Source organism: Zea mays, chromosome 3 (genome assembly GCF_902167145.1).
Source record: "Zea mays cultivar B73 chromosome 3, Zm-B73-REFERENCE-NAM-5.0, whole genome shotgun sequence".
Taxonomy (NCBI): Eukaryota; Viridiplantae; Streptophyta; class Magnoliopsida; order Poales; family Poaceae; genus Zea; species Zea mays.
Genome location: NC_050098.1, coordinates 111,598,060 through 111,609,576, shown reverse-complemented (window position 1 = coordinate 111,609,576; position 11,517 = coordinate 111,598,060). Strand labels below are relative to the sequence as shown.

The following is an 11,517-nucleotide window of genomic DNA, read 5'->3' as shown; positions in this document are numbered from 1 at the left end:
CAAGTCTTATTTGCTTCCTACATGCTTTAATGTCTTCCTTTTCGGTGGTTGATGCCAAAGGGGGAGAAGTTTTAGGGACCAAAGCAATGGAAATTATATCAAACACCAAACACCACCAAATTAAAATTTTGATCTTGCAAGTGGTTTTGGTTTTTGATCTAAAATAGGAAGCAAGTGAATTATGGAGTTAGGGGGAGGCTTATGTCCATAATATCACATTGTGGGGACACTCATGCATCTTAGCAAGTAGATTGCATATTTTTCATTCAAATGTTTGTTATATTTGCTTGGTTTGGTTGTGTTGTCATCAATCACCAAAAAGGGCGAGACTGTAAGGAAAATGGCCCCGGGCCATTTGGCTCAATAGGTTTTGGTGTTTGATGATCAACATAACATGTGTACTAATGTGTTTGCTAGTGTTTATGTTTGTAGTTCACAGGATGCTAAAGTGACTTGGACTAAGGCATTGAGGAAAGCAACACCTCAAAAGAAGACATTATGAAGATCACAAGTGAGGATCAATAAGTATCAAGCAAAGTCCAAGAAACGAAGAAAAGTGTTGCCACTGGCGGACTGTCCAGTCGAGGGCACCGGACTCTCTAGTGCCACACGTCGGACTGTCCGGTGCACCAGGGAACAGTAGCCCAACGGCTAGTTCCCGGTGGCATTGGTGGAGAGAAGCCACCAAACTGTCTGATGTGACGTCTAGACTATCTGGTGTAGAAGCATGCAGCGCCAACGATCACCTGCGTGTCAAATCCAACGGCTAGGCGCACTGGATAGGGGCACCAGACTGTCCAGTGTGTCGCAGAGCAGCAGCTTTTCTCCAACGGCTAGAATTGTGTTGGGACCTATAAATACCACCCCAACCGGCCATTTCAAGGCGTGGGAGCCCAAGCAACATACCAAGGTATATATTAGAGATTTCCAAGTGCTCATACACCCAAGTGCTTAATAGAACCACTTAGTGATTAGCGTAGGTGCTTTGCGAAGTGCTTAGGTTAGTTAGACCGCTTTAGCGCTTGCTCTAGATGAATCCTAGTTAGTTGAGTGAGTTTAGAAAAACCACACAACCCCTCGGCTCTTGTGTTAGCCGTTGTAATTGTACCGAGTGGGGCGAGAGTCTTGTGAGACCGTGACAATCAAGTTTGTGTCATGGCTGCCACCGTGTACTGGAGGGAACGAGGCCCGCGGCGTTTGGGCCGGAAGCTCGATAGTGGAGACGGCGGGGAGCGTCCGAGAGGAGCCGGAAGCGGAGCACCACTTGCGCGTGGAGAAAGACCTGTAGCTCTCTACGGAGTTACTCGACCGTGTTGCTTGGCCCTCGCGTGGGATTCCCTTTGTGTAGGGGCACCAGCGAGGATTAGTCGGGACCTTACGTGGTTCCGGATACCTCGATAAAAATACCGGCGTCATCCATAAGAGTTTGCATCTCTACCTTGCTCTTTAGCTTCCGCATTTATATTAAGCATTTAAGTTTTTATCTTGTCTTTATAATTAGATTGTTTAGGATTAAAACTTAGACATTGCAGTAGAGATAGCAACACTTAGACAAAATCTAGTTTGCACATTCTAGATTGATTATTTGCATAGATTTTGCTCTAGAGATTTATTTGTGACCTAGTTTAGACAAAGTTTTAGAATTCCTAATTCACCCCCTCTTAGGCATCACATGTTTCCTTCAGTTAGCTCCTAAAACAAATGACTAATTGCTAGAAACATTCCTTTGCTTCAATTTGCTTTCTAAACACCTGTGCTCATGCTCATAAGAGGAATGTTAGTTCTTAGTAATGTGTTAAACATTTAATGACCAAAATAACTGGAAATGGCTCAAGGGCACATTTTCCTTTCACTTTGCTTGTAATGTTTTTGAAAAACAAATGCTCTTTTTGTTATGCTTTCTTTTAGCTTCGTCTATGGTGGATGTTGTATGCAATCGAGTGGTGTTTATTTTTTATTTGTTTGTGTGATTTTTAGAGATTGATCCAGTAGCTTTGAATCAAGATCTATTCTTTGTAAGAATCTCATGTTTTTGTTAAGCAAGGCAAGTGGACTTCTCCCCCTGCATACTCTGTTTGATCCCAAACAACACATGATAACTAAGTTTATATTTATTTTATGTATAATTTGATGGGTTACCTATTCAAATCCACCTAACCTTTCCAACCTTATTTCTTGTTAACCTGGGTTAACTTTTAAACAAGTAACTATGCTATTGCTATAACTTTAATTTTATGCAATTGCTCGTTAATGATATTATTGTTTCAAAGATCATCTTATTGTTATCATTGCTATTATGGATGCTTTGTTAAGTAATCAAGATCATATGATTTAATTGGAACATATGGAGTGACCACCCAGTAAAATAGTGCTACCCAGTGGCGGACCCATAGGTATGCTTGAACAATTTGTATTAAGATTTGTCGTGGTACTGCTTATATTTCTAGCTTAGATGGATTGGATATAGGCATAGTTCTCATGCTTTTTCTGTAGATTGTGATATAAGATTAGGCATAGTTTTTATGGGGGCATCTGTTTACAGAGAGGTTCTTTACAGATATTCCATTTACACCAACAGAAAACATCCTTGTCCTCGCTATCCTTGACAATCGTTCCTGCCCAACGGGTCATCTGAGAGATTCATCACAGCAGGGAAAAAAAACTGTCTCCGGACGCCTGATGGATCGCCTCACCAATATTTCAGACCAAATTTAGTGCTGCTGCAGCCAGCAGCAGGTAACTGAACCCAATCCGCTTTGGTCGATCTCTGGATCTTTCCCACAGGCCACAGCCAAATCCAAGTGCTAAAAAACGAAACGAAACCAATGGTCAGGCCAAAAGGGCTTCTTGCACTGCAGGTCTGCTGCAGCATTATTTTTGTCCTGCAATGGCTGTGCCACCTACTACTAGGCCCCCTGTTGGTTTCACTGCCGTGCATTGTGTTGTGTCGTGGCAGCGAAAAAGGACGCCACAGGTCGCATGCTGTTACAGTATCGTCACGCCAACGAAAATGACGCGCGCAAGGTTTTCAGCTCAAAAACGTTGTCCACACGACTAAAAGATTCGAAAAGTAAAAAACTTTAAAAAAGAACACCTTTATGCTGTGAATAGGCTTGTTCGGTGCCAAAACTTACCGTATATTTTCTGACACACTTACCTAAGGCCCTGCGTTTAAATTCTTTACCACATCTCGACATGTATAAGACACTACTGTCTCACTTTTATAAGAAAAAACCACATCTCGACATGCTCCCATCTCGATGCCCCGGGTCATTTGAGACCCTCCGCCGTTTATCTGCCCGTGGGTCGCAGCAGCTCGCCCGTCGCCCTCACCGGCCACCGCCCAAGCATTTCACGGCCCTTTTTGGCGCTCTTTAGATTCGCGAGCCTCCCTCGCTTGCTTGCGGTGGATCGGCGCCGGAAAAGCAGGCCTTGACAGGCAGCGAGAGGTCAGCTTCGGCATGAACCTTTTTGCTGATGGAGACGCCGGACCAAATCGTCACCAACGATTTCGTTAGTTTTTTTTTTAGGGACCGTTCGCCCATTTTATGCGGCTGCACTGGGTGGCCTTGTCCCAGTTCAGCTGCGCTGCAGTGCGTTCCATGTCACACACTTTGTTTCGTCAGTCACGCGTTTGGATAGCTGTTTCTTTTGGAGAGTTTGAAAACTCAAATCTTTTCCATGATTACATGACTGGAGAGGGTTGAGAGAGAAATAATGTCTCTCTCGTTCCCTTTCAATCCAAAAGATGGTTTGAGTTTCCAAACTAGCCCTCAATATCCAATGAATCGGTCAATAATTAAAACTAATAGTTAGCTAGCTGGCTAAAAATTGTCTAGTTAACCAGTAGTTAGGCGAACTATTAGCTGATTTTAGTTGGCTGAACTGTTAGCTAGCTGGGTTGTTTTGATGTCTACAACTAAAACAGGGCCTAAGTATCTTCATACAAGATGACCATACGCATGTTACCAAAAAAGACGAGGTCATGATTCACATAAAGATAATGTAGCAAAGGATTACAATTCCAGCGAACTCGCTTCACAGGTAAAGATGTGCAGGAGCAATCATCCTTTCTTTCTTTACAAGATGATGAAAGCTGAGACCAAAAGACAGTCAAGCTATACTAGTCAGTTCATCTTAATTAGACAGCAAAAGGAGCAGACCAGGGCCGAAGCCAGCCAAATCTTCGATCTGGTCTCGACCTCACAATTCGCTCGCTAAAAGAAGCGCCGCCCTCTATATGTTAAACTAAGCAACCGTTGCCCTAGGCTAGGCCGCAGCAGCAGCCAGGACCGGCTATACAACGGCGACAGCCTGGGTTATGCCGGCCTCCATGGCAGGTGGATGGGTCACGGTGGATTCAGTGGCAGCTGGCGGTGACGGTGGCTCGGGCCAGCAGAACTCGAAGGGGGCTTCGAATGGGGGCAGTGGAGAAGGCGCCGCGATCTCGGCGGGGCGGGGTTCCGTGTAGTGGAACTCGATCTGGAGGCGGTGGTGCAGGGGCGTTGATGCCATGAGACCTTTCTTGATGTCAGCCTGCAGCTCCCGGATCGGGATGGCGGCCAAGAAGCTCTTGATGTACTCCTTGCATGCATCCTTGCCCTTCAACACAGGCTCGCACTCTTCAGTGTCCGATCCGCTGCCCTGCTCGGTTGAGCAGGTCTCTGAGGAATCCTTGCGGCGTCCACGGTGATCAGGACTTGGTTCCTTCTTTTCAGCAGGTGTTTTGTGGATGGTGGTGGTGTCATCAAACTTCAAGATGTATGCCTGGTTGCAGCCTTCAGACAGCCTCTCACCGAGCGTGTCAATGATGTAAATAGCATTGGCGTCAACCTTGAGGACAAAGAAGTGGTCGTTCCAACTGACAATGTAGAGGGCAGGCTTTCCGGAGGAGCACTCCGCTGCTCGGCTTATCTCGTCCCAGATGTTATCGAATGACATTGCACCGTCGAGGAAGTCGAATCCAGTTACATCCTCAGTGCCTTGAGGATGGAAAAACCCAATGAATGACTTACTGTGAGCAACTGTGAGTGGACGGATCTTTGCATGAAGGACAGTTTCAAGATCAAAGTGCTTATCAGGAAAGCGCTCTCTGTAGGTCTCGTTCTCACAGAGTCTCCTCCATTCCAGAGATCCTTCTCGGATCAGGTTGTCAAACTGTGACCTGATTGGCATCAGGTCCTGGTTTGTTTGGAACCAGTCTGCAACAACAGCCACAAGTGCTGTGCATGCACTCTCCCCTGCAGCCCGTTCGCTTCTCTGGTCTATCGATGCAAAGAACACCTGTGTAGAAAGCTTCAAGTGGCCATCTCGGCTAAATACTTCCTTCGACTCCCAGTTCCCCACAACAAAATCGTCATCACCAAATACCGACACCATACTGTTAGAACCATTTGATCCCTGCAAATGGTCAAGATGATATTCTGTCAATTGACCCCCGACATAATGCTAGTATAAAAAGAAGGAACAAAAAACCAAAAAACTTGAGATGTCAATAAAATATGTACCTCTGAAACAGATCCATCAGAAGGGGTCAACAGCCGCCGATCGTAGTCAATATCATCACCACCCTCCTCTCCATACGGCTTCAACAGAGGCTCCCCTTTAGCCTTTGGTAATTTTACCTTTCTCCACCGAGCTGGAAGTATGCTCCTCTTCCGCCGCAAAGGGATGGAAGCATGCTCCTCAGCTGTGGGGGGTGGCACTTGCTCAACATGATAACCAACATCAGAGTTGCGGTGACTGTAATGTACCCAACCCTCATCGTCTCCATCAATCCTAGGCGCATAAAGTAGGGCACCAACATTCATAGTCTGCAGTGAGCCGTAGCTGAAGGACTTCCTAACGGCTGAACCCCCAAACTCATCGTCATGCTCTCTATCATCCAGATCATCGTCAAGAGAGTCAGTATCACAAGAAAATTCTGCACCATCGCTGTGGACATAATACTTCTCACTGCCGTCAAAGTCTTGGTTAGTCTTTTTGAACCTCCGTGTAGACACTAGATCTCTTAGCATTTTCAGATTTCTCAGACCCACCTTAATGACAGAAACCTCATCTTTTCCAGAAGCAAGAGAGTCACCAGAGGAAGGTGACAATGGGGCAATAACAGAACGTTGTGAAGCGCCAGGTGATTGTTGAGATGTTCTTACTTCCGCCAGGCTTAAAGTAAGCTGGAAAGAAAGATAACGCTAAATGTCACACGGAATGTTCAACTATCTGACAAGAATCAGAAACCAAAATAAATCTTGGTAGCCCAATACATGAAGCCATATATTTGACAAGAGGCATACATGGAGTGATGGGACCAGGTCTGTTGCACTACTAGGCACAGACAATGGTAGGATTATCTCGATTTCCTCTTCAGCAGCAGATGCATAATCTGCTAGGTTCAGTGAAGCGGTCCCCAAAACAAGTTTGCTCTTTGATATTTTATTTGATTCCTGGAGCAACAGAAAAAATGTCAAGGAGGCTGAAATAAACTGCAGAAGTTATTCCCGGCTTAACAACAAAGAAAAGATTGCATCCTTTACTAATTCTGCATGTTTAAGGACAGTGAAACCAGTCGACTTCCTAATATATATATATATATATATATATATATATATATATATATATATATATATGTCACCGCGTATAAGAGACCACTAGAGGGCATTGATGACCTCAGTTTTAGCTTCTCTGACTCTTTTGTGTGATTGATTCATACGATGCACTCAAAGCAAATGGCTGATTCAACTTGCCCAAGGAAATGGTACATCAAAATGGCAGTTCTACCAAGTGCAAACAAGTCAAAACATAAAACAGTATCCTTGTAACCATAAACAAGTTAGCGTTTTTGTGCTTGTCTGGGGCCCACGGCAACAATGCAAGACAAGGACAACAACCCGAAACAATTCATAACAGCCAATTCCTCCTGAGTTTCCAGCGCAACAAGAGGTTAAACTATGCGCACTTCCTGATCTACCATCTCTATTTACAAAATGATAACACGGAACATGACCTAGTCAAGGCAGGTGAATTACTTGTCAATTTAAGCGTTTGACAGCTAGACTGTTTCTTATCCAATAAGAAAGGTTGTGAAACCAACATAATTTACCTAGAAAAAGTCTTTCACCTTTTTCTTATTAAGCTACCCAAATTAAACTAATCCTATCAGGAAATCATAAAAAAAATAACATGAATTGACCTCAACACGGAAAGAAATAAAACGAGGCCAGGCTATTCATCCTAAGAAACAACCAATGAAGCAGAAAACAGAGTTAACACCAAGGCAACTGTCAACATATACATGTGGATGTGGATAACATGAACGATTTTGCTAAGGATCTAAAGTGATAGGCTTTATAGCACAGAATATATCTATGTACAAAGAATAATTCAACCCAGATGCCTTCCTCTATTAAAGCATCATTTTGATGCCTTCTAAGTATTTTCCCCAGTAAAGATAAGACATATTGGAATTTCAATAATTCATCACTTTCTACTATGGTACCAACAAATAATCAATGAGGCATGACCCTTTCCAAGCAAAAAGTCAAAGCTTTCGCCATCAATATGATGGATATCAAATGCTTAAAAAATCCAAAAAGGAATTACTATAATACAGATGGCAGAATTAATCCAGTGTTAACAGCCAATCCAAACATTTAATCCATCGAGGGATCACATGCAAAAAAAAAAGTTTCGTTTTGTCGCACACACGAACAAACGCACAATAGATTTGATCCAGCTCAGGCGAGACGAAGGCGGGAGAAGGAAGAGATGCTCACGCTGACAACGGAGAAGGTGACGTCCCAGGGGTGGAACGCAGCGGGCTCACGGTGCGACGTCGCCGTGAGCGCCGCATCCCTCTCGAACTCCTCGTCCCAGGCCACCGCCGACACCGCTAGAGCAGGGGCGGCGGCGGCGCCATCCTCGAGAGCGGCCGCGGCGACGGCCGGCAGCGCCTCCTTCCGCGTCTGGTTCCTGGGAGGCCGCTGCGCGCGCCGCAGCGAGGAGAGCGGCGACATCTTCGGGCCCTTCCAGCTCACCTCCACAAACGCCTTCGCCTCGGCCTCGGGGCCGGGGGACCCGTCAGGCGAGAGGGGCGCAGGAGGCGGGGGCAGGCCCTCCGCCCGCCGCACCACCAGGCGGACGCGGATATTCCGCGCCGGCGGCGGCCGAGGCCACCGCATCATCCGCGCCACCATCACCGCACCGGAGGTCAAACAGGCCCCCTGCTCCTCCGTACTCCGGCAAAAAAAAAAGTCAAAGGCTCCCGGCGACCACACCACCACCAACCTCCGAGCGGAAATCCAAACTCCAACCCAATTGCCCCCGAGAATCCCAGCTCGGCTGCAAGAGCACCACGGGAGACTCGATCCCCGCGCCCGAACCGGCCCAGCGACACACGAATTGAGAGGAGAGGACGGCGCAGGATTGGATTTTGGCGGCGGGATCGGGATTAGGGGCCCGGATTTATGTCGGGGCGGGGCGGGGCGGGATTTGAGGAAGCAGTTGGAGATTGGGACGGGAATATACGAGGAGAAAAATGCACGCGCGGAACGGAACGAGCGACGAGGAGGGAGAGTGAGGGAGAGAGGAAATAAATAGCGAGGAAAAGGTTTTACCAGTTCATTAATTAATTTTGTTTCTTTTGTAATTTTCTGGGGTTGGGAGATATCGCAGATGTGGGCCCACTGGCCGGCCTCGCCCCTGCTGTCGTGTCAATCTCGCTTTTTGCTTTTCGTTTATTATACTTTATTTATTTTGACTTTTTTAGGTTTTATCTGGAATCGGTTTCAATCTATATCTTGTGCAACCGTACAACTATATCAAGATATAAAGATAGAGATAAGTGTATCTTTTTTTTAAAAAAAAAAGATATTCTTTTAAAAACAAGGTTCCCAACTCCCTCTGCACGTTTTTTTTATTTTTTAAATGTTTTATCAACTTGATCCTTGTGATATAATTATACAGTTACATCAATATTCATGATTATACACGATATGTCCCCTACTATTTTTGTAGTTAATTCCGTTAATCTTGTGGGTGTTTTGTCTACTTTTAATCTTGTTGTATAATTCACGTTCCTTGGATCATTATTGGAGGATGTGTGTACAAGTCATACATACATGACATCATTTGGATTGGTTGGGTTAGTATACATGACATCATTTGGATTGGTTGGGTTGGGTAGGCTATGACCGGTTCAGGTAATGAAAAGGTAACACATCTTGGAATAAGATCGAAAGCATTTTGCTGATGTCACTTTATTCTTGGGTATTGGGTATTGTTTGCAGGGATATACTAGCATGCATTATTACACGCGCCTTAACGCTCATGGATAAAAGAAAAACCATGGAACACAATAGTATTCTTGACATTACCATGATTTGACGGTGAGTGGGGTGGAACACTCGGACCTCCATTTTCACTTTATCCGGTGCAATTTGGATGTTACGAAAAGACATTAAAAATCATAAATGATCCATCAGATTGCTTTGAATATCTAATAAATATACTAGCCAGTTGGTGGCGGTGTTTTAATACGGTTTTATATATCATATAAATAGATATTTAAATATAATATTGTTTATTTCTAAACACTAATGTATGTGTGATTTTGATGGTTAGCCCTAAATTTCTAGAGAAGGGACGTGGATTCGAGTGCTCGCTCGTGTGGTAGCTGCGCGGGCGGGGTCGGGTGCTGGGTAGACGCAGTAGCTGGCTGCGCGGGCGGGGTTAGATGGTTGGTAGGCGTAGTAGCTGATAGAGCGTTGCGCGGGCGCTGGGCGTGAGACCAGGTGCCCATATTTGGTTCTTAATAGAGTAGTATAGATACTAAGTATACTCGTATGTGCTAGCTACGTTTTCTAGGAGGGGAGGAGGGACCAGCGGCGTATGTGCTAGCTACGTTTTCTAGGAGGGGAGGAGGAGGGGCCAGCGACGACGTGAGTGAGGGAAAGGGGAGAGCAGTGAGGTTACTGTGAGGGGTGAGGGAGTAAAAATAATCTAAATAACATTGATCATTGAATTAGAGTAAGAGAGAAGAGTTATCCAGCAATCTGAATCGTTGTTTTTGAGAGTGTGTTATGTCCAAGCACAAATCATTTGTTGGATTTAGGGAAGACTATGGGTGTGGGGTAATTTAGTTGGGTGTGTTTTGCAAAGTTAAAATTGGTGAATTTATATAGGGTTAAGATGTAGAATCTGACAAAATCCGCTTAGGGCTTGTCTGATAGAAGGGGAATAGAGGGGATTGGAGGGGATAAAATCTCCATACTATGCAAAATTGAATAGCAAGGGACATTAGCCTCTCCAATCCCTTCATTCCCCTTGCTTCCAAACAAACATGCCTTAAGGTGTGTTTGGCTAGTCTCAAATGAATAGTCTATAGGGATATTTGGTTTGAAGAATCAACCCATTCTAGATGAGGTGCTACATCATGAGTTCATTTCACAAATTTAGTAGAATAAACTCATTCCTCGTATTATTAGGAATGAAATGGTGATAGATCAACTCATTCCATTCTATAACCAAACAAGAAATTGAGAAATGTGATTCCTCAAACAAAAAATGTTGTATATGTATCTGCTCACATGAATTATATTAATTAGCATAGGATATATATTACCACTATTTAATCACCTAAAGCTTCGAAAAACATATCTTTTTAATTGTAACTCTGAATTTAGTGGTTCTCGAACCTATGGTTTCATTACAACGTGTAGACATTATTTTTTTTCTCATGTTTGGTGTAATGATTAATGTTGCCTATATAATGTTTGTTTGTATGTTGCGAGTAGACGAGCAAGTAACCGAGGAACACGGAGCACCGCAGGTTGAAGATTCTGAGCAGGAGCTCGCTAATGGCAAGTTGTGCCCTTGCCACTCTTCTTTACCTAATAATATTTTCTATAATCACTGTGACATGCTCAGGGTAATTTGATGGGACCTAATAGGTTGCCCTAGTTTTGTTTACCCCACACCTTGCATTGTCACATCCGGATTTAGGGGGCCAAACCCGGGCGCGATTCACATGTGTGCTAGGATCAAGTATCACACATATGATGACTCATGGTACAGAAACGAATGTCACATCATTAATATATAACAGAGTTCTGTACAAAATAGTTAAATAATTACATCATACGAAGACAATAATCCAGCAACCAAAGTTGACTGGGAGACGATGGCCTAGACCACTCACGAACTCATCACGACTTCCTTCACGCACCTCCTCCTGTGGTACCTGTCCTTGACCTGGTGGGGGGTGTGAGTACAGCAAGGGTGAGCTCACATGCGTTCATCGCTCAACCAGTTGCGGGGAATAATGTGCATGAACTCACCAAAGGTGGGAGCTCATGTGAAGTGCAAGGCTTACCAAAGGAGATGATTAAAGTTGAGCATTGCTTTTAGAGTTGGTCAAAATTTTATTAGCAATTACTAAGTATAAGTAGATACCAACCCAAATATATAAGAGATCAAAGTTAATAATAACACCCGTGATGCAACGTGAAAGTCGCCTAGAGA

General features: G+C 44.4%; 1 protein-coding gene across 1 annotated transcript; it reads right to left on the bottom strand.

Annotated features, from left to right (window-relative positions):
• Positions 1-3,965: 3,965 nt before the first annotated feature.
• Positions 3,966-8,614, bottom strand: LOC103650272 (uncharacterized). The gene is made up of 4 exons (XM_008675882.3): positions 7,773-8,614; positions 6,294-6,443; positions 5,508-6,173; positions 3,966-5,400 (listed from the first exon to the last, which is right to left on the bottom strand). Exons 1-4 carry the CDS (start codon positions 8,190-8,192, stop codon positions 4,297-4,299), a joined length of 2,340 nt encoding a protein of 779 aa, XP_008674104.1. The 5' UTR covers positions 8,193-8,614; the 3' UTR covers positions 3,966-4,296.
• Between the last annotated feature and the right edge of the window lie 2,903 nt (positions 8,615-11,517).